This window comes from Daphnia carinata, chromosome 9 (assembly GCF_022539665.2).
Source record: "Daphnia carinata strain CSIRO-1 chromosome 9, CSIRO_AGI_Dcar_HiC_V3, whole genome shotgun sequence".
NCBI lineage: Eukaryota > Metazoa > Arthropoda > Branchiopoda > Diplostraca > Daphniidae > Daphnia > Daphnia carinata.
In genome coordinates, this window is record NC_081339.1 from 3002427 (window position 1) to 3023346 (window position 20920).

A 20920-nucleotide genomic window follows, 5' to 3' on the forward strand; every position below is an offset into this window, starting at 1 on the left:
TTATGTTTGCCTTACAATTGCTAGTCCTTTCCTGTTTTTGTCTAATAGCTAGCTTTAGAGTGTAGACGGTCCGCCCGACGTGACCTTCAATTCATTTTTGGCTCTTGTATTCTATACAAAAATTGTATCCTTGAATAGAGAAGTTGTCGCGCATCGGCTCGGATGATTGGACGTGGTTTGTGAAAAAATAACAGGAGCACAAAAAGTGGTAGTAAAGTGTTTGGTAAGGATGAAGTAAGTGTTGGCACGACATAATTTATTATTAACGTATCGTTTTTTAATATCCAAATTTCTTGTTCGTTCAGGGAGTATTGATCAGGAGATGAAGGGACCATTGTTAGTGAGCTCAAAGACCTAGGATGTCGCAGAAAGATTCGTATTTGAGTTTTTCGTAAGGAGAACGTTCAAAGCAGCCGTAGAGCTTGTTCACTTTATAGCAATCAGTCCGGCTCAATCCGTCGCGTTGACCAATCTTGGCATCGCGACGTTTCGGTACCAAAGTCGGCTTATCTTTTCCCGAACTTTAAACACCAGCAAACAAGTAAACAACAAAAAAAAGGTAAATATACTGGCATGTGGGTTTCTTTGAGTGATCATTGATACCTAAAAAAGTGGGTTCCGTAATGCATAATGGAGGTGTAGTCGTATTCGAAATCGTAGGTCGTGTTGACCAAACTCTGTTTGGCGAAGTTATGCAAGAACGCTACCCAACAGAGGAGAATAATGAAATGAAGCGAAGAATATGTTGAACATTTTCAAGGAATATCTTACGCTTTATGACATTTTCTCGGTTGAGCGTTACGTAGTCGTCCCGGTCGGCTCGTGACTGCTCGTGAAAGATACCTAAGGCGTGAAGCGTTTCATGAATAGCTTTTCCTGGCCCTCCGAGACATTTGGGACCTGTTATGTGATAGCATTTTGATTCATTATTTGCTGAATGCGAGTTGATGGAAACCTGTTTTCTTGACCGTACCTTGACTGTCTGGCGGCTGTAGGGACAGAACCTGCTGCCCACCCGTCCTGCCGATGAACGACCAGCAACTGTAGATAACGTTTAACCAGAGTAGAATAAGCATATCGTTGTTTTTCTACAGACGATCGGATTCGTTTTTATCATGAGAAGTGGTTGTTACCCGGCTGGTTCTTCTACGGGCCAGATGAGCAAGTAGTCTTCCACCTCCCCGTCGTATGGGACGAAATCGATGCACGTCATCAAGCCGATGGTATACAAAGCGGTTTGTATGGTTTCCCTGTCGACTGAGCCTTCAAAGAACAGTTGCGTCATGTTCAGTTTAAAAAAATGCAGGATAACTTGTTATCGCGAACGCATACTGTATTTATGGCTGATGTGATAAGGGACTGTGGCATTCTTCCAGCGCCGTTCGGGAAACACTTCAAATCTGAGTCCTAAACGCCAAGTGTAATACGTCTGAATAAAAGAAGCCATCGGGGAAAAAAACAAACGTGGTAAGTTTTAACTGTCAGAATCACGGAGTGACAAAAAAAAATGTTATGTAATCACGTCAAACGACAGTCCGGCAATATCTCCTTCCCACATCCCTGGGCTAACCTCCGGGTCCGCTTGTTTCAGATTAAGCTGTACGTTTCGATCATAGTCAACGACTGTGATGCGTGAACATCACATTATTAAATAAGGTAAGCTGTTCGTTATTAACATAATTTTATAGCTAACATACCTGACTTTTGCAGAAACGAAAGCGTAGAAATCTCCGGGAGGGGCATCGGCTTTGGCAGAGGACTTGCCAACGAGTACGCAACTAGAATAACAATCAACTCGCTGCAGTGCTGTCAAAGAAAAAGAGTGCAATAGTTGAAAGCTTTCCGTATGGATTACCAAGGTCATCAAGAATTTTTAACATGGTAAAATGATATCTGATGATTGTTAAAACAAACTGGAAAAATGGTTTATTTTTTACTGTTTTGTTTGCTTCTCTCTAGGACAAGTTTAACACCTGATGTTTCAAAATGTTTGCTCGTTACGAGGATTAATTGGTATAAAACTCGTCGTAACTATGTGGCGGTCGCGGGGAAGCTCTGGCATTAAATCTACTGATCCGTTCGGGCAGCCGCCAGCCATCCGATTTAACCAGTAGTTGCAAACTCGTCAAGGCCAAGGTCCCGCGTTTATACAGGTAAGAAATCCACTTCTTTTCATGGACTACTTTATTATAGAACGATTTTGCATGGAAAGAGCATCATTAAAAGAAAGAAAAGGCGGACCTTCTGTTTTGGCTTTTCGAAATCGCAGTGATAACGTTTGGACTGCGCGTTGAGTTATGTTAGTACTTAAAAAGAAAGCTCCATTTTACCGCCTCGGAAAAATTGTTTGTTTGAAAATAACAGTAAGGTCAATAGCCGTACGTCGTTCGTCAAGGAGACACGAGAAAGGAAATATGCAAATAAAGGCTACCGTCCATAGCCGTTTAGTTTTTTTTCCCCATCAGGAAATCGTGTAGGCAGAAGGCTATTCAAAATTGCTTATGAATCAGCTGGTTTTATATCTTGCATATTCAATTAACGGGTTGTGTCGGTTAGTCAAAACGATACGGCGGCATGTGTCATGGAAAGTTTTCAACCTGACCAAAAGTCGGCACTAAATATGGGACTTACCATCATGATTTTTCCTCCTTCGAGATTAGAAGAAAAACCAACACGTCACCACCCGCTGTTGCAAAAAGCTGCTCGGTAGCTTCCTATCTCCGAGCTGCCGTCCTATGTTCTTTTTAAGCCACCCTCTAAATCCGACGAACCGTTAAACAAGAAATAAAGGTCAAGGAGCTATGATTTTTTGTACTTAATATGCCAGTATATGCCAACTCGAGCAACTTGGGAGACGGTTGGTCAGCGACTGAAGTCTTTCATCCTACAGACAGACGGTCAAGTTCTTTTTAACATCTTCTTTTGGAACCAGAAGGGAAAAAAAAGGCCCGAAAAGAGCGAGAGAGAGAGAGAGAGAGCATGTATAGAGGGTCTGAAGGTGAAGATGGGCGTGGACTACCTGATCGTTGCGGCAAGCGAGAGCCACTTACATTAGAAACAGAACGAGCCGGATTTCCCACCCAGTCTATGCAATCTCACGAGAAGCAATAAAGGTAGACGAAAAAAAAATGAATAAGTAAGCAAAAAATCAAACTACAGACAATGGCAAAAAAAAGGATCTTTTGCCTGTACAAACAGGATTCTTTTAATGATTGGTTTTGCTAGGATTTTGTTAAAGAATATCGAAAAAAAAAGCCCCCCTTCGAAGTGATATACGACGTCAACCGTTTGGGCGTAGTCATTATCGGAAAGCCACATCCAAGTTTAACTTGACGAGGGTTACACACGTTGCTTCATGGGTGGTAGAAGGTTAAAAGATTACGCTGCCGAACGTATCCAAACTATCTTGTGTTCAATAAGGTGGGGCTCCTCAGCCGTTAAAGCGGAAACAAACAATCGAGAAAATTATTTGAATGTGTCCAACAACCATTCGGTTCTACACTCTCCTTTGTTTTGTTTTTTTGTTTTTTTACTTACTGAGTCATTAGTGCCGAATGATAACATCTCCGCGTCCTTGGCAATGGTTTCGAAAGAAAATAAAAAATGTAGTATGCCCACGGATCTTCTTGTTCAACGGCAATAGCTGACAGGCCAACGTTAATCTTCCGCCCTTGTCGTACAATCACGTCCTGGTGATTGAATTTCACTCTTTCATCATAGTGTTTCTTAAGGGTAAAATTGTTCATCGTGACACAGATGAATCGGCCCTGAAAGTGTTTGATTAGCAATTCATCCCTCTGCGTTTTCCTACGTGCGTATTGAATCAACAAAGATATTGTGTTTGATGTGTGTCTATTCTGCGTGGCTCCATTGGGGGCGTGCTGTTTAATTTGCCTGCTTTTACACTCCGTCAGTGTTGCGAAGTAGCGATTGACATGAAAATGCCCAGGGCTTGGCTATCTTTCAAATACATAGACGGTTTTGCCGCTAGGGCTTGTCAAAACAACCAAATGGGCCCGGTTTTATTTCCGTTGATGATGATTGCATTTTTTTTTCTGGAGCTAATTTTTGTATTTTTTAAAATGTTTTTGACATCGTTCGTTTTCTTTATTTACCAGGAACCAGCGAGGTCACTAAGGTCTATGACCCGGTGACTACCCACTACAGAGGCTCAAAGGTTAAACCGAAGATATCGGATGGAATCTGTTCCCACTGACGCTCTCTCTAGTCGACCATGGAAATATGAGAAGCAAATGGGCTTTGAAAACATGCTTGGCCGCCATTACGTAAGTTTTTGCTGAAGTATTTGCTTATGTTGCAATCCGGCTTAATGATATTTTTTCCATTTTCCGTATGCATTTTCCTGTTTCCTTGGGATTTACCTGTACATACTATTCATTTTTCACCAATTCGTGAAGGTGACCGTCATTTCTTTTTCACCTTGCGTAAATCATCCGTCGGTGTGTCCCCATATTTTTCTTGCATCGCAGGTATTTGATGAATGGACGTTCGTATTGTGCTGGAGCAGTAAAGGCGCAGTTTAGTCGTAAGCTCACGGTGGCAAGAAAAGAAAATGACAACTTACATGGTTTGAGAATTGCCCCTAATCTGGCGAAAAGGCTTCCTTCTGCTATCGAAAATTCAATGAATAATTACTTTTTTTTCCCTATAAAGTAGCCAGTGACATGATGTTCCATTATGCACGATTCCATCAACGACCGTTTTCATTGATGTTTTCCGAAACAGCTCCAAGAAACAGGTATCAGTAGCTGGAGGGGGACGTCCTGCTGATACTTTGTGCCCAAATATTTAGTCCCTCAAGTCACGTACCGTTTTTCATCTTTGTTTTTTTTTAGAACGGCTACAATTTGCAGCTATCACTTTCTTGATTGCGACGAATAGCGGACGTTCCTACGTCTACTGCACTCTAATTGATATCCTTAAGGTCATCGACCGTTTTGTCTCTTGTTCTTTTCGGCTTGATTTTTTTTGCGATCATAATTCTTATTCGATTCCTATATTCCACGATTTCTCTGTGGGTGTCCGCCTTTTATCCAAGCCTGTCGACAATATCATTTATCATTGTAGCTTAACCACGAGAAAATATGCAGCAGCTTTGTTTGCCCAATGTTCTACGGTTGCGATATGGTAATGTACCAACAGGAGGGACTCAAACGCATCGATTTCATAAAGAACTAGCCGCGCAATTGGAGAGATGACGTTGCAGAAAAGGATGGACCAATATAGCCGACCTATCCATTGACCGATAAACGAGATATGATTTCTTAAGGAGATTTTCGCCAAAAGGAGCAAAAACAACGTTCACCTTTGCATTTGAAAACAGGTGATTCCGATCTAACATGAACAACACATACCAACAACTAAACAGCTATTGTTTTGTTTGCAGCCTGTCACAAAGGATGATGGTATTATCATGTAATAGCGAAGCGTTGTCTAAAAAGCATATTCTTCCGCATTGGCCACGTCGCCTGATGCCTATAGGAGCCCGCGATACCCCGACAAGAATGATTGGCATGAATGCTTCGCAGTTCACAGACGTCATAAGCATTTAAGGTAAATATTTCAAAAACACATTTTTTGCATTGCACAACGCAGCTACCCGGCTGTTTTCTTGCTTGAGGGTTAGTGGTTTAGATAACCCTTATCTTGCACAGGTTCTGGATGTTAACCAGTCGGTTATTCATCTAGTCAGAAACCGTGGTTTGATTCTGTACCTTTTTTTCTGTGCAATTTTCGTTCAAATGCTCTGCTAATTATTCGACAACCTGTTTCGTCACTTTTTGGCTACCAAATTTAACATAGTATTGACTTTACAGGTCGCGTAGCTATCGACATTCTAGCCTCTAGCCAAAGACAAACATTTATTTATCGGCTCTGCAGTCATTAGTGATTCGTGTTGCAATGCTAAATGTAACTGCAAAAAGTAATAGGCAAGTAATGGAATTCAGTGAAGTTTTTAAGTATAACTTTATGCGTAAAGAGGAATTAAGGGAGGCGAGATCAAGATGAAAAGTTTTATAAGCGGTAGTCGATTCATGGTGTACTACATAGTTTTGCCTAACGACTTGTATGACATATGGCAATCACAGAGCCGCAAGAATGTCAAATTCAAGGAAAACATGTACTACAATTAGACGGGATAAATCAATAATTTCAATAATTCCGATGTTGCGTCGTTAATTATGCATTGTTGACACGAAGTGGCCAAGGGTTAAAGATGGAACATAATGGTCTTTTGTTTAGCAGAAATTCTTTTATTGAAAACAAATTTGTAATTAGCCCCCTGTATCATGAGCTGAATTTCGCTCCCTTGTTGGCCTTGCGAATATTCAACGGCTCAAGCATTTCCTTCTATTCAGGATAAACAGGAAAAAATTCAAAAAAAAAACATTAAAATGAACGCGGAAAGGAAATTTTTAAAAGGCCAATCTTCCTGTAACACACACACATACACACTTGTTTTCTTCTCATCTCCATTAATTCTTGTGGCGTGACAGTTTGCCAGCAAATTCTCGGTGATAATGAAGACAATATATTTGTTTTGTTTATGCTGGGAGTTGCAGTTTCTTTCCTTTGAGAACTAAGTGATAAAAATTTGTTTTACAGAAGTTAGTTCCCAAGTAAGGGTGGTGACCTTTGATTTTGCAAATATTTACCTTTGGTGATGTAGAGGTAGAAGAAATCGCAATACAGGATAGTTTGAACAATGCCAGCTACAACTGCAATCCAATCTTGGAAGCTTTCACTATAATAGCGGTAGATCCAGTTGAAGATGTAAAGGGCACGGTAGGAGCCCAAAGCAAACAAGTAATGTGAAGTGATAGATTCAGCTTCTCCGGTCTTTTGAAATTCGTATTAGAATATGTCTTCCTCTAACCATATGTTAGGTCTAGTTACCTTGGACACCATAAACAGTTGTGGCAAAATGGCGACAGCTTCTAGATAAATAGAGAAAGCCCAGAGCACTTCCATGACAGAAAACTCATGGTTGAAGAGCAGAGCCAAAGCAGCAACAGGAATCAGCAAGAGTTCCACTCTAAGAACATAAATTAATTTTATAGTACAGAACTTTAACACATTAACATGGACGTGAAAATGCTTACCTGAATGTGTCATGGTTTCGGTCATAAGTAGCTCTAAATTTAACATACATTAAATAAAGGGTGCCGTAAGATGTAGCGATGAATACCACCTAATACATAAAATTGCATGAAGTTTCTGTGATGATAATTTATCACAAAACTTAACTTACCTTCATGAAAGTGTTGTATAGCGAGACAAAATTTGTCAACAAATCCAAGTATCTGGTGGTGTAGACCAAGGCAAAAAGAAATTGGGATTTACCCGAAATACCTGAAATCAATGACATTGAGGTATGATTTAAGAAACGCGCGAATTTCTGTTTACAGTGTTTGTTCCCAAGTACCTGCACACGAGCGGGTCTTCCATATCTTCAACAGAAGAATGACAATAGCTAGGAGGTGAGAAAGGTCTCCCAACAGTCGGAAGATGTTCATTGTGATCTAGATTATAATCTAAGTATCCAAGTTTTAGAAGTCGCTTTTAGACGACAAATCTTGAAAGAAACGACGGAGGTACCGAGCTGTCAACCGGTTAATATGGCCGCTATGCTCGATGCAGAAGCTATGCACGATGACGTGGACTTCTCATCTAAGAAACAGTTTAACTGCGATTCGAATTAAGTCTGCTAATGCATAATATTGATTATAAAAAAATTTATGAATGTGGAATTCGTCATTTATACTAAAAAAAAACATAAAATTCAGATGATCTTAAACAAAGGATTATCTTTTGTTTGGAACAATAAGGATACTGTTTAGTACTATTATCGAAAAAAAACAGACGAGAATTGGGGGTTGGGTAGGAATTCTGTCTGCAAGACTGTAACAATTGACCAACTAGCGGCCGAACAGTAAAACTTGTGACACTGATCATATGGAATCCATATAGTGGTTCTGGTAATCTGTACGCCGCTTTGGTCTTATCGCAATCTTCTTGTTTGCTTTATGTTCCAAGATTAGCAGATCAAATTTGACTCATTATAGGAAATATTTTGAGTCTATAGTGAATCTTGGGACTTAAGAGGAGCAAAATAAAACTATTGTTTGACTGTTTGATTCGTAATTGAGTGCCTCTACATGTCTTCAGTGAATAACACTCGGACTGAGCTTCTAGTCGACGTTGAATTGGTTTCTGTCGAAGCAACTTCGACTACACTTGTAGAAAACAGCTCGACCGAAGAGCAACCGTTACATCAGAATAGTCGCAGTCATTCTAACGGCGCAGTTGTGAAAAGCTATCAATCCACTGCTCCCACCAAAACCAGAACCACATCCTCAACATCAGATGATTCAGTTCTTTTGCCTGACGTTGGATATAGCACCATACAAAGTAATTATAACCATTCAAAGATCAGCATTTTACAAAATTAATTGATTTTGTTGAGGAAACAGAAGATTTGGATGTGTAAATCAGATGTTAAAACCTTCTGTTTTGTATGACCCCATTTTTTGGCTCTAGATTCAACTAGAGGTGTTCAGGAATATCAACCATTATTGAACAGTAGAATGGACATCGATATGACATTTAATTATTTTCCTGGTAAACTTATATATTTTTGATGAATTTTATCTTGTCAGGATTCTGACCTTGCTATGTTTACTAGATGATCCTCAATTTAGTGATATTGTCAGAGCTGCTGAGCTTGCAATTGAACATGGAATTTATCCTGAGCGAATATATCAAGGATCATCAGGCAGTTATTTTGTAAAAGATGCTGAAGAAGTAAGTTTGGCAAAAGTTTTATTTTCATGTTGAAGCTCTCTGTCTACATAATACTTATAATGTTCTGGCTAGAAAGTAATTGGTGTCTTCAAACCTAAAGATGAAGAACCCTATGGCCGTTTAAACCCAAAGTGGACGAAATGGCTTCACAGTTTATGCTGCCCATGTTTATTTGGGCGATCGTGTCTTGTACCGAACCAGGGTTATCTGTCGGAAGCAGGTGCCTCCATTGTCGACCAAAAGTTGGGACTCAACGTCGTTCCAAGGACCAAAGTCGTCAAGCTCGTCAGTGAAACCTTCAATTATTCTAGAATAGATCGAGAAAAGTCGCACGTAAAAAAACTAGTCTCGGATCACTTCCCAAGCGTTGGTCGACGGTTCCATCGGATCGGACTACCTCCGAAAGTAGCAGTTTTTTTTTTCTTCTTTTAAAATAGCCCCTATAAATCTCATCTATTACGTTAGGTAGGCTCCTTTCAGCTCTTTGTAGAGGGATATAAAGACGCGGACTACTGGCTACGGCGTTGGGAGTCCGACCCTCTTCCTGAAACAATAAAAAAAAGCTTTCAATTTCAGTTTGAGAAGCTAGTTATTCTGGATTTCATTATTCGCAATACTGATCGGGGCAACGACAACTGGTTAATAAAGTATGAGAAGCCTGAAGTCAAAACCACTAATGAGGAGGTTTGGTCTATTCAGTAATTATGAAATTAAATACGACATTAAATTGGTGGTTTTAGCAGGATGACTGGTCAATAGTCAAATTACCGGAAGTGAAGATAGCCGCAATTGATAACGGTTTGGCGTTTCCCTTCAAGCATCCGGATTCATGGAGAGCCTATCCTTTTCACTGGGCATGGCTGCCATATGCAAAAATCCCGTTCTCTACTGAGATAAAGGATTTAATATTGCCCTTGATATCCGACATGAATGTTGTCCAGGACTTGTGCGATGAACTCTACGCGATTTTCAAGGTTGGTATTTTTAAACGTCCCTCTTATGCAAGAACTCCTGCATGATTTTATTTGTTGTCTTGCTGGGATAGGAGGATAAAGGGTTCGACCGCCACATGTTTGAGCGCCAGATGGGCGTTATGCGAGGACAATTGCTCAATCTGAGCCAAGCTTTGAAAGATGGCAAGTCACCCGTTCAGTTGGTTCAGATGCCCCCAGTCATCGTGGAAAGGCAAGTCGTAGGTAACCAAGTCGAAATAAGTGATTGTAGGTTAAAATGCTATCTGATGACAGATCTAAGGGTCATGTTGGAACTACCGCTGCATTTCGGAACTTCAGCGATACTTTTACTCAGCGCTTTCAGTATAAAGGCCCGGTATTTTCTTGGTGGTAGAAAGCCAATATCCTTCCATGTGGTAACTGAAATCCCCCGTCATTTCATTTTATGAAAACACGAATAGAACATTCATGTTGTTGAAAGACGGGGATGATGCTGTTTCCTGGAAGTCGCGCATCCATCAGTATACACACGATTCATTTACCTTGATTCAATTGTCGATAATTCAAACATTGCTTTATGCATTCGTTGATTGCCACATACGCCGAACCTAAGTCATGAGAAAATGGTACAGTATATTTTTCCTCTTGGATGACTGCCGAGCTGTTTCAATCGCGATCATAATCACTATTTTTTTATTCGCGCCTGTCGGTGGATTTCCAAAAGGGCATGGTATGTCGGTTACATTCTTTCCTTGTTTTGCCAGCGGGTAGCTCGTGTTCGGCTCTTCCTAAATCAGAATAGGTAGGCCACCCTATTCTTTTTTTTTTTTCTCCCTCCTCTTGTCTAGCATATATTATGACTTATTGTACACATACATCGTGCTTAAAAATCTTACAAATACATACACCATTCCTCAATCGATATTGTAAGAAAAAAAAAAAAGTTCGAGAAACCATTTACAGTTTTAATGACACTTTCAGTGACCATAAGTTAAAACAATCAGATTTTTTTAAGGTTTTAAAATTCGCTTGTTTCTAGAGTAACCTTCTTCATTCTCTATGTTCATAGGTGATTAGGTATGAATGTTTTGTTTTTTTCGTGTTATTGATGTTATATTTTCATGTTACCTAATCAAGCTCAAAGCTTTTTGCTATCTGAAGGATCGTCCTTGCCTCATGCATTTGGATCGCCAAGTACCTGTGTTGAAAGAATAACTATTCTTTTACCATTTTTTCATGATTCTATTTGGAATTGCTCGGAAGTGCACCCAGGTAATTTTGAATCAGTATCGAGCACCGTACCTCACAATTTTCTAATATGCAAATACCTTTTTTTTCAATTAAATTAGGTTTACTAAGGGACAAATTCATGAAAAGTTGACAGAGCTGCAGCAACTCAACAAAAGGTATTTCTCATTTTAATATGTTTAGTGTGGTGAATTCCATTCCCTCTTTATTGTCATACTTTTACACAAGGGAAACAAAGACGCTAATCTACCTTTTGACTCAACGAGCCCGTATGATAACAAATCTAAGCTTAGGTATATCTTAAAACCTCAAAAATTTCTAACATAATAGCGTAGTTTCAGTTTCTTTTCTATTTTAATCCATTTTTTACTTTTAAAATGTATACGTTTATGCTCTTCTGAAGTCGTTTTGGGTAGTCGGAACTGTTTGGATATTGCTGAACTGTTTCCATTATGTTTAGGTCGCATGATTCCTCAATTGACATTTGCTCCTGAGATATACGTGAGGAGAGAAACAATGAAATTCGTTAGATAATGATGAAAGGGACATTTGTCTGGTGGAGAAGTATAGTAGCAAGCGTTGGTGGCACAAAACACCTGACTTGCCCTTTTCATCGCTGTTGTCATGACATCGCGCATGATAAGGTAAGAGCATTATTGATGGTATCGAGGTCTAGTATTCCATCTTTTAATGATAAAAAACCAAACCATTTTCACCCCTAAGCGGACCTGATAGTGACATTAAGCCGCATTCGGTTCCTTCACACGGCGATTGCAGTACCCTGCTCTGCATCTTCTTCGCGAATTTGGCACAAATTCAGCTCAATCCAGGTAGTTAAATTAAAATACATTTCGTTACTAATTCAAAGGGACACAGCAAATAGTTACCTGCCGTTAGGTGTGAAACTTTCTCTAGTTATACTTCCTTTTCTCGTTTTTGTCCGTAGTTTTGCCATTTTCGCGAAACGATCGGCCTCAACCTATGGTTTCAGTTTTTTTTTTTGAAGATTTTTTTTTTTTTCAAGGAACTTATTCATTTGAAATTGTATTCTATTCTTATGGAAACTGAGGCTTCCTTATAAGGTTATTTTCAAGTATTGGGACATGGTAAACGAATGTCGAACAAAGATATGGATATGTCTGTCCTTATCAGTTCATCAGTCTGACATGTCATATGTTCAACCGTTTGTTCTGCAGGATAGTCATTCATCCATCTTTTTTTTTCGATCTTTTTGACTATTAGGAGCAACGCATTGATATTCCCAATTGAAAAAAGAGTGTAGTAACATGACCACCAACCATCACAACGTCGTTGATCCGGCCTTCAGCGTAGTGCCGAAGGAAAGTCCGGCATTCCTTATCTGGCGCGTGGAAGTATGGACTTCTTCATAGATGATTCCATTTCGTTAAGCTGATACATTTCCTTGTTTGCATCTCGTTATTCAGGATATGAAGCTGGTATTGTTGCCTAAGGAATCGTATGGCAAATTCCATTCCGGTGACTCGTACCTAATATATAGCGCTTTTGAGTCTGGTCAACCGTGTGGAACTCTTCTTCAGGTATCACGTTTAACTGTCTGAATTTTTTGCTATAGGAATCTGTTTAGCAATTCGCACATTTCCGCCAGATCGCTTTAGTTTAGATAACGCATACTTTTATTAGACTACATATGGTACAGACGGATGGCATAGATAAGGAGATCGTGAGATAACACCATTAGTCAACGACTTGTTGCGATATTTATTGTGAAACCAAGAGATAGCAGAAAACTAACTGAATGATTTTTTTCCCACAAAAAAAGCAAATCAAAGGGCAATCAAACAAGCTAGAGCGCTATATTCATTTTTGGCTTGGAAATGAGACTACCCAAGATGAAGCTGGCGTAGTCGCCATTAAAGCTGTCGAACTGGATGATGTGTTGGGCGGCTCTCCTGTTCAACAGCGTGAGGTCGAAGGCAGTGAGTCTGCGCGTTTCATGACTTACTTTAAGGACGGTATAAGGTATCATCTAATACGTGTTATCGCATGAGCTCTGCTTGATGATACCCATTTTGTGTTCAGAATTCTACCTGGGGGAGCTGCGTCCGGCTTCAAACATGTGACAGATGAATTTCACCCTGCCCTTTACTCGGTCAAAGGTAAACGTAATCCGATCGTACGTCAACTCCCGGAAGTCTCCTGGTCCCTAATGAACGAAGGTGATGTCTTCGTCTTGGATTGCAAAAAGTACATCTTTGTATGGGTTGGCCGTTCGGCCAACAACAAAGAGAAGATGCACGCTGCCAAGGTTTGAATATTATTTTCCTACTTGATTTTAAAAAGTGTTAATGAATCTCTTTTGTTATATAAAGCTGGCACAAACACTGAAGGGCGAACATGGTGAATCTTACAGTACCTTAGTTATTGTAGAAGATGGTCAAGAACTTGGCTTGCCCGATGCAGAGAGAGCAGCATTGGAAGGCTTGCTTGCCATTCAGCACAAGAAGGTATCGATGATAGGGAAAGCATAACCATAAAATTAAAGGGGTCGCTAAGTTATCGAAATGTCGTAGCTGAAACCTGTCGAGGCAGAGAACGATGAGGCTTTCGAGAGCAATACTGTTGCAGAGATCAAATTGTACCGCTGCACCGACGAGGATGGCACATTGAAAGTTACCGAAGTAAAAAAAGGACCGCTTTTCCAGGCAGACTTGTCATCTAATGATAGTTTCATTGTTGACAATGGAGCGAATGGTAATTCAGTTAATTATTTTTGTAAGCAATAGAGTATTGAAAATTTTTTTGTAATTTCTGAACAGGCATTTTTGTGTGGGTCGGCAAAAAAGCCACACCGCAGGAACGGACTGAGGCAATGAGGAACGGACAGGGTTTTGCCAAGAAGAAGGAATATCCGCCCAACACTAACGTGACCCGTGTTCTCGATGGAGGCGAACCCGCTGAATTCAGGACCCTGTTCCGCGACTGGAAAGTAGTCGGCCAAACGGTTGGCTTTGGAAGACAAGCATCAGGTAAGAACATATTTTACGATCCGTTCGTATGGCTTTCTTTTTAAAGAAATAAGAAATTAACGTAATTTCGTGTACAGTTGGTAAAATCGCCAAAGTTGTCCAGACGAAATTTGATGCATCGACACTTCACGAGAACCCAAAAGCTGCCGCCAAAGCGGGCATGGTCGACGATGGTAGTGGTAAAAAAGAGGTCTATCGCATCATCAATAAGGAACTCTCTCCAGTTCCCCACGCCGAGCATGGCAAGTTCTACGCTGGCGATTGCTACGTCATCAATTATGCCTACACAGTCGGAGGTACTGAAAAGAACATCATCTATTATTGGCTGGTAAGTTACTCTTTTCATTGCATGCAAGTTTAGCAAGGCAGTTCGTTGAAATGTGTTATTGCAGGGTTCCACTGCGGGTCAAGACGAAAAAGGCATTGCTGCCGTTATGGCAGTTGACTTGGATAACAAACTCGGTGGTCGAGCTGTTCAAGTCCGCGTTATCCAAGGCAAAGAGCCGGAGCATTTCTTATCCATGTTTGGTGGTAAGATGGTTATCTACTCTGGTGGACGAGCCTCCGGTTTCGAGTCCCAGCAAGGCGAGAAAGATGATGTTCTTGGAAATACTTATATGCTCCAAGTACGTGGCAATGCCGCTCATAACACGAAAGCCATTCAGGTACTGTATGACAATCGTTTTTTAAGTTTTATTGCTTGTCCAACATTTAGAAACGTATTTTGCGCAGGTCCCACTGAAAGCATCTTCGCTAAATTCTAATGATGTGTTCATTTTGATGTCGCCAAATGTTGTTTACATTTGGTGCGGCAAAGGATGCACGGGAGATGAAAGAGAAATGGCCAAGAAGATCGCCGCTGATGGTAAAGGTGACTCGCAGATTATGGTCGAAGGTAATACCGTTAAAAGCATGTACTTTTAATTTTACATTACGTAATATTGTCTTGTGGGTTTTTCTTAAAGGTAAGGAAAAAGCTGAATTTTGGGAAATGCTTGGAGGCAAGGGGCCTTATATGACAGATATGCGTACCGTCGAAGAGATTCATGAACATGAACCTCGTCTGTTCCACTGCTCCAATGCCACCGGAAACATGAAAGTACAAGGGCAAAATTAACATTCATCGTTTAAATAAGTGTAAATTTTTTACAATTTCTTTGATAGGTCGAGGAAATTTTGGATTTCAATCAAACGGACTTGGTCGAAGAGGACGTCATGGTACTCGATGCTTGGCATTCGATTTTCATTTGGGTGGGTGTCAATTCCAACAAGCAAGAAGTGGCTTTAGTAGAAAAGGGGGTCGTCCAGTACTTGCGCTCTGATCCCAAGGGACGCGATTTGGATACCCCGATTCTTAAGGTTCACCAAGGATGCGAACCGCCTACTTTCACAGGATTCTTTGGTGCATGGGATCCTAGTAGCTGGGAGGTAACGCAATAGATTTAAGTTTTCATATACCAAATACATAATTTTAAAATGTTCATCTCCTTATTTAGAACCGCGTAGATTTCGAAAAACTGAAGGAAAATTTGAAGAAAGATAATCCCAACATGACCATCGCTTTATCAGTTAATGGTTCCAGCGGAGAGAAACACCGCTATCCATTGATCGTGTTGCAAGAAAAGAATCCCGAGAAGCTCCCTGCTGACGTGGATCCTGCTCAGAAAGAGCTGTCGCTTCACGATGCTGAGTTCACTCGCGCGTTCAAGATGGAACGGACTGCTTTTGAGGCGCTACCTGCATGGAAGCGTAATCAGTTGAAGAAAGATGTGGGTATCTTTTAATGTCACCAGTTTAAGAGAAGAGAAAATTAGAGTTTCGGTGGTGTTACCTAGCGTTTTCACATTGTTTCTCTACCTTTTATAATCAATTTATGAAGTTCGAGATTTTGTTAGCGGGTCTTGGAGATTAGCCTGCTCTAAACCACAATTATGTTTCCCGCATTTGTGAATGTTCATCACAAGCAGAAATATATTGTTCCTCATCGCATAGAGTTTTAGTCAAATGTGGAATTTTTTTTTTTAGGAAAAACATATATTTATCTATATAAATTTTATCGGAATCAGCATTCAATTTTAAGTATACCCCGTGATATTTAATCAATTCCGATAAGTGCCGGTTTTTGCAGAAAAAATGTTAAGCCCGACTTTTCTTATTTTTTGCACGAATATTCGATGTAATTCCAAAACGGCTAACTTGACAAGAAAATGAATGGCTTTTTCTGAATCAGCGTTAAATTTTGATTATACTGTGTGATTTCCGTAAAATTCACAGAGATGTCATTTTTGGCCGATTTTGACAAAAGTGGTAAGGCTTATAGTCTTTGCACTTTTTCATTTTTGGGTAAATCTTAAATTTTGCTTAAAATACATGATTTCGATTCAGAATTGAATGCTTATCAAGAAAATCGAATTTATTTTTCAATTGGCCGTATGGTTTGCGGCGCCATGCGGCAGACATATCGGACTTATTTTGTCGTGCTTACTTTTGAAGGCCTTATTTTGTCGGTCTTGTTTTGTCGAGCTTTCAATAAAAAAGGTCTATATCTAATAAACTAGATGGCGCTACTGTTCTCCTTCATAACTGTGTCGTATGGGATTACGAGTAACGAGTTAAATCTGTCTTTGATTTGTTCGTTAAACTCTTATTTTCCGAAGGATAATTCAACTTAAATCAGACTGTATGATATTGACGATTTACTACCCTGATATTTGTGTATTTTTTGAAGGAAAACAATTCAAATAGATTGTTTTTTGCAGCAGTTACCCTTGTCATCCAGAAGATAAGCTACGGAACCAGACAGTTATCTGCCTAACTCTCACTTTCCATCATGCTGTTTGCTCAATTGAGCAGGACTCGAGCTCTGCCTACTGCTGCTTATGGGCACAATTTGTTTACTACTATCAAGGTTGTGCACCTAAAATCTTTGGATGCTGACACTGGAGGTAGGTCAACAGAAACAAATATTGTCAACTAGAATGTGACTGTCAGAATGAAGTGCCGTTAATGATTCATGGTCCTCAAATATAGTTCAGTGACATATTTTCTGATGTGTGAAGAAAAGCATCTACTTTGGGTTGCAAATCATCAAGAGCCAGCACTTCTAAAGCCTTCTCGTCTTTACTTAGCCAGCAAAACATGCATATACTTCAATGCCCTCACTCCATTGGTATTGTAAATTTGATTAATGCGTAACATGGCTTTGTGATGAGCTAGTTTGTCATGCCAGGACCAACAAATTTTCATCTTCTTTCTACATAGCATCTGCTACTTTGTGTTGTGAACCATCAAGCACCACCACTTCTGAAGCCTTATCATTACTTGGCCAGAAAAACCTGCATAAACTTCAACGCCATCACCTAATTGGTATTCTAAGTTTGATAAATGTCTAACATGGCTCTGTGATAATCAAGTTTGTCATGCCAGGACTGACAATTTTCATCGTATTTCTACATAGCATCATCTACTTTGTGTTTCTAACCATAAAGTGCCACCACTTCTGAAGCCTTATCATCTTTACTTGGCCAGCAAAACCTGCATAATCTTTAACAACATCACTTCATTGGTATTGTAAATTTAATTAATGTCTAACATGGCTCTGTGATAATCAAGTTTGTCATGCCAGGACTGACAATTTTCATCGTATTTCTACATAGCATCATCTACTTTGTGTTTCTAACCATAAAGTGCCACCACTTCTGAAGCCTTATCATCTTTACTTGGCCAGCAAAACCTGCGTAATCTTTAACAACATCACTTCATTGGTATTGTAAATTTTATTAATGTCTAACATGGCTGTGTGGTGATCTAGTTTATCATGCTAGGACCGACAAATTTTCATCTTCCTGCTGTAAAATTCGACGTTGGACGATTTGCCTGTTTCCCGCTCCCGACGACCAAGATACGTAAGGTAAATAGTCTTCCCTGTTATGACTACATCATTGATTATTTTATCTCATATTTAATGATTTCGTTTTCGATTCATTTTCATCATTTAGAATTATCTATTTTCCGTCCAGCTCATATTCAACCATCGACATTCCGGTTTTCCCGTCTTCTGCTCAGGCTATTTAAAAGTAAGTTGCAATTATCATTGCCCCTTCCTGAGATGCAAAGTTCTTATATTTGCGTTTACTATCTTAGTAATGCCATGACATCGCAAAAAGCAGAAAGTGACGTATCAGGATGCAGCCTAGCGGATAGACGACGAACGAAAAGGATTTCACCGTGGGAGGCCTTGTATGTATTGTATTGTCTTGTTGTTTACTGTATGTAACTAGTTAACCCGTTGGCTGCCACCCCGTTTGCTCCCATTTTTTTTGTAGTTGTAGGGACCTGGGCGCTGTTCTCCTCATGGCCATGGGGGGAACAGTCGCCGTTGCGCCTAATGGCTTTATGCCATTAGGCGTTAGGCAATGCACCAGTAGGGACTTCTCTTTGTCGGCACGGTGAGAGATATCCTGGGGTGTGCATTCCCAGAATGGACTCTATCACCGTGCCAGCCCGGGCTTGTCTTCGGACAAGCCCCACCTTGGTCGGGGATCCTTAAGGCACGACGCGTAGCAACTGTAGTTTAAGCAACCTACGGGTTGCGGTGGCCTGGCAGCCAACGGGTTAACTAGTTAGTTGTATATGTATGTTTGTATGTGTATTGTATGTATTGTATGTATTGTATGTATTGTATGTTCTGTAAAAAAAGAGGTGGAATTGCGGGAGGTGGAGGGACAACAAATACAATTCCTTTTTCAATACCTTTTAGTTTGTTTTTGATTTATTGAATTTTACTCTCCTAGTTTGGGGATCGAACCCAAGATCTTCGACGTACCATGTCGATGCTCTACCATTGAGCTATTAATCTGTTTTTCACTTTGGATATGAGGTGACCTCTTTACAGTTAGATTATTGTTATGCTGTTCAAAGAAAAATTGTTTCAGACGCTGTCTTTAATTTAAGACAACTCTAGTTACGCATTCACTAGTACATTTCATTTCCATAACGGGGATTGAACCTTAGATCTACAGCGTGGCAGAACTATACTCTACCATTGAGCCATCTGTCACATTTTTTTTTTTCTATTTTTCCTTGCTATAAGACAACCTTGTACACTTGTATAACAATGTATGTTCTAGGGAAAATAGTTTAAAACAATGCAAGACTCACGGCTCAATGGTTGAGCATCGGCATGCCATGCTGGAAGAATAGGGTTCGATACCTATAAGAGTCAAAATCATATAGTTTCTATAAACGCAAGTTTGAATATAAATGAAATTTAACCAATATATAGCCAATACGAACAACGATTACTTGTATGAATCATATAGTGTGGGAAATGCTATAAAACTCGAAGAAAGAAGTTATGCAAGGAAGTTGGGAGTGCAAGATAGAAATGAGTTAATAGCACATAAAAATAACAATATAAACACCAAGTAAAAAAAGAATACAAGTTTTTCAAAATTATTGTTTTAAAAAGTTTTTTATTGACAATTTTCTTCACAATATAATTATTTTTGCAACTTTTGAAAGGCAAAATAACCCTTTCAAAAGTTGCCGCCAACCAAGGCAGGGGGAGACACTGCCTTAGTTGACCCACCGGGGAGATTACCCGGTGCTTGGCTAAGAGAAGCCGGAAGAAGAGCTGAAGATTTGGAACATTTTTACAGGAGCGATTAACCTTTAATTCGGATTTGTGGGTAGCCACAGAGCCCTCCGTGAACACATCATCGGACTAAGCGGACACCCCACGTCCCCTTTCCGGCCAGAGCCCTCCAAACCTCGGTATATGTTGTTTTTAAATATACCGTACAGTAGGGGCATGACCCCCTACGGGCTTATTATGAGTCAAGGGGAAACGGGGCTACGGAAAGGAAGGGAGCCCAGATATGCACTTCAATTTTTTAAGTTATTAATACCGTAAAACACAGGAATGAGACTGTAGAGTGAAATTCGGTTTCGTGTTTCCAATCATTACGATTTTTCGGTGCATTGTCCCAGCCAGAAACCTTTTTGAATCCACTATTTTTATTAGCCTGTATTAAAAAAAAAAATAGAACTTAGGTAAGCGAAAAAAATTCTTGCTTATGGAGCTTACATAATACATAAATGCATCATTTGGTTTATTCCCGTAGAATTTCGGCAACGAACTTCTGCAAAAGCATAGTAAACGATCATGTCAGTGAAAACTTAATTTAAGTACTTTATAGGTACCTTTTTCAAGTCTTTAACGCACCAAAATGAAAACGGACATCTTTCATATTTGTCAACCCCTTTTTTTCAGGCGCGAAAAATTTCAATATAACAACTCAATTCCGACAACAAGGCGACGACCGCCTATGCAATGATTTTCCATTGTATACAGAATTCCTTGATAATCGTAGCCCTGCATTATTACAAAAACAGTTTTTTAAACTAACTGACAAGGAAAAAAAAAATACAATGTACTTGCAATTTTGATTTCCAAGGTGCTTAAGACATCCAGGATATTGTTAGAAGAATTTGACGTTCCTTGAATCCTGTGGGTTGCCATCACTTCGCCGATATTATCACTCTATAATAAGGTAATATCTGGGCGATATTGTGTCACCGATGATCATGACAGCTTTCTAACAGTTGGCAACCATGAAGCCCACGAGTTGCTTTGCATGTTTGGTTACAGAGATTGGTAGGTACCTTTAAGACGTCACCATAAACAAACTGAATTATTTCGTCAAGGGAATTTCTTACAATTGAATAGTATTTGGCAACAAAGATCTTCCAAGGATTTTTCAAACCTTCCTTGCATGGGCTTTAAAAATAAAAATTGCACGAAGGTAAACGGTTCGGCCATGAAATGTAAAGTTGAAAAGTGTACCTTTTCTTCGCAGTTATTACTGCAGAATCCACCAAAGC

At 39.8% G+C, this 20920-nt stretch overlaps 4 protein-coding genes and 3 long non-coding RNA genes across 11 annotated transcripts; 4 read left to right on the forward strand and 3 right to left on the reverse strand.

The window, feature by feature from the left end:
• Positions 1–95: 95 nt before the first annotated feature.
• LOC130689056 (hatching enzyme 1.2-like) lies at positions 96–2881 on the reverse strand. The gene is made up of 9 exons (XM_057512079.2): positions 2632–2881; positions 1698–1806; positions 1523–1623; positions 1333–1429; positions 1134–1263; positions 974–1041; positions 772–900; positions 604–703; positions 96–521 (listed from the first exon to the last, which is right to left on the reverse strand). Exons 1-9 carry the CDS (start codon positions 2635–2637, stop codon positions 347–349), a joined length of 915 nt encoding a protein of 304 aa, XP_057368062.1. The 5' UTR covers positions 2638–2881; the 3' UTR covers positions 96–346.
• LOC130689077 (uncharacterized) lies at positions 1965–6159 on the forward strand. 3 transcript variants are annotated; one of them, XR_009421670.1, is made up of 6 exons: positions 1965–2153; positions 4119–4286; positions 4419–4588; positions 4678–5344; positions 5408–5574; positions 5838–6159. It is a non-coding gene; the product is annotated as an uncharacterized LOC130689077 (long non-coding RNA). The 3 variants fall into 3 exon arrangements; XR_009421669.1 differs by having other exon boundaries at positions 4675–5344; positions 5408–6159; XR_009421668.1 differs by having other exon boundaries at positions 5408–6159.
• Positions 6160–6417: 258 nt separating this feature from the next.
• On the reverse strand, positions 6418–7671 carry LOC130689074 (ER lumen protein-retaining receptor-like). Its single transcript, XM_057512097.2, has 6 exons — positions 7448–7671; positions 7274–7374; positions 7125–7213; positions 6919–7057; positions 6678–6861; positions 6418–6601 (listed from the first exon to the last, which is right to left on the reverse strand). Exons 1-6 carry the CDS (start codon positions 7536–7538, stop codon positions 6567–6569), a joined length of 639 nt encoding a protein of 212 aa, XP_057368080.1. The 5' UTR covers positions 7539–7671; the 3' UTR covers positions 6418–6566.
• A 276-nt stretch (positions 7672–7947) lies between these two features.
• LOC130689069 (phosphatidylinositol 4-kinase type 2-alpha-like) lies at positions 7948–10326 on the forward strand. 2 transcript variants are annotated; one of them, XM_057512091.2, is made up of 8 exons: positions 7948–8433; positions 8563–8643; positions 8708–8826; positions 8899–9231; positions 9292–9510; positions 9567–9800; positions 9872–10011; positions 10074–10326. In XM_057512091.2, the coding sequence occupies exons 1-8, from the start codon at positions 8181–8183 to the stop codon at positions 10171–10173; spliced, it is 1479 nt and encodes a 492-aa protein (XP_057368074.1). In that variant the 5' UTR covers positions 7948–8180; the 3' UTR covers positions 10174–10326. The 2 variants fall into 2 exon arrangements, with proteins under 2 accessions (XP_057368074.1, XP_059352738.1); XM_059496755.1 differs by having other exon boundaries at positions 9570–9800.
• A 1429-nt stretch (positions 10327–11755) lies between these two features.
• Positions 11756–15825, forward strand: LOC130689032 (advillin-like). Of its 2 annotated transcripts, none has more exons than XM_059496753.1 (14): positions 11756–11857; positions 12305–12400; positions 12473–12586; positions 12829–13028; positions 13089–13314; positions 13379–13513; positions 13580–13760; positions 13826–14035; positions 14113–14363; positions 14428–14700; positions 14768–14930; positions 15001–15134; positions 15200–15463; positions 15532–15825. In XM_059496753.1, exons 2-14 carry the CDS (start codon positions 12314–12316, stop codon positions 15817–15819), a joined length of 2526 nt encoding a protein of 841 aa, XP_059352736.1. In that variant the 5' UTR covers positions 11756–11857; positions 12305–12313; the 3' UTR covers positions 15820–15825. The 2 variants fall into 2 exon arrangements, with proteins under 2 accessions (XP_059352736.1, XP_057368031.1); XM_057512048.1 differs by having other exon boundaries at positions 11766–11857; positions 12270–12400.
• Positions 15826–16618: 793 nt separating this feature from the next.
• LOC130689078 (uncharacterized) lies at positions 16619–18718 on the forward strand. The gene is made up of 9 exons (XR_009000632.1): positions 16619–16715; positions 16795–16980; positions 17066–17204; positions 17265–17401; positions 17462–17600; positions 17661–17799; positions 17860–17945; positions 18034–18111; positions 18179–18718. It is a non-coding gene; the product is annotated as an uncharacterized LOC130689078 (long non-coding RNA).
• An 809-nt stretch (positions 18719–19527) lies between these two features.
• LOC130689082 (uncharacterized) lies at positions 19528–20920 on the reverse strand. The gene is made up of 4 exons (XR_009000638.2): positions 20474–20920; positions 20240–20411; positions 20124–20178; positions 19528–20061 (listed from the first exon to the last, which is right to left on the reverse strand). It is a non-coding gene; the product is annotated as an uncharacterized LOC130689082 (long non-coding RNA).

What these genes read in the sequence shown, in the direction of transcription:
- LOC130689074 (XM_057512097.2), bottom strand. Translation starts at nt 7,538, where the DNA reads ATGAACATCTTCCGACTGTTGGGAGACCTTTCTCACCTCCTAGCTATT. An exon ending in AACTGTTTATGGTGTCCAAG is followed by an intron (nt 6,862 to 6,918) that starts GTAACTAGACCT and finishes GAATTTCAAAAG; the next exon opens with ACCGGAGAAGCTGAATCTAT. An exon ending in CTACCTCTACATCACCAAAG is followed by an intron (nt 6,602 to 6,677) that starts GTAAATATTTGC and finishes TTTATCACTTAG; the next exon opens with TTCTCAAAGGAAAGAAACTG.
- LOC130689032 (XM_059496753.1), top strand. Translation starts at nt 12,314, where the DNA reads ATGACCACCAACCATCACAACGTCGTTGATCCGGCCTTCAGCGTAGTG. An exon ending in ATAACACGAAAGCCATTCAG is followed by an intron (nt 14,701 to 14,767) that starts GTACTGTATGAC and finishes TATTTTGCGCAG; the next exon opens with GTCCCACTGAAAGCATCTTC. An exon ending in ATGCCACCGGAAACATGAAA is followed by an intron (nt 15,135 to 15,199) that starts GTACAAGGGCAA and finishes TTTCTTTGATAG; the next exon opens with GTCGAGGAAATTTTGGATTT.
- LOC130689056 (XM_057512079.2), bottom strand. An exon ending in TTGCCGGACTGTCGTTTGAC is followed by an intron (nt 1,430 to 1,522) that starts GTGATTACATAA and finishes TCTTTTATTCAG; the next exon opens with ACGTATTACACTTGGCGTTT. An exon ending in TCACATCAGCCATAAATACA is followed by an intron (nt 1,264 to 1,332) that starts GTATGCGTTCGC and finishes TGTTCTTTGAAG; the next exon opens with GCTCAGTCGACAGGGAAACC.
- LOC130689069 (XM_057512091.2), top strand. Translation starts at nt 8,181, where the DNA reads ATGTCTTCAGTGAATAACACTCGGACTGAGCTTCTAGTCGACGTTGAA. An exon ending in GACATTTAATTATTTTCCTG is followed by an intron (nt 8,644 to 8,707) that starts GTAAACTTATAT and finishes TATGTTTACTAG; the next exon opens with ATGATCCTCAATTTAGTGAT. An exon ending in TTGTAAAAGATGCTGAAGAA is followed by an intron (nt 8,827 to 8,898) that starts GTAAGTTTGGCA and finishes TGTTCTGGCTAG; the next exon opens with AAAGTAATTGGTGTCTTCAA.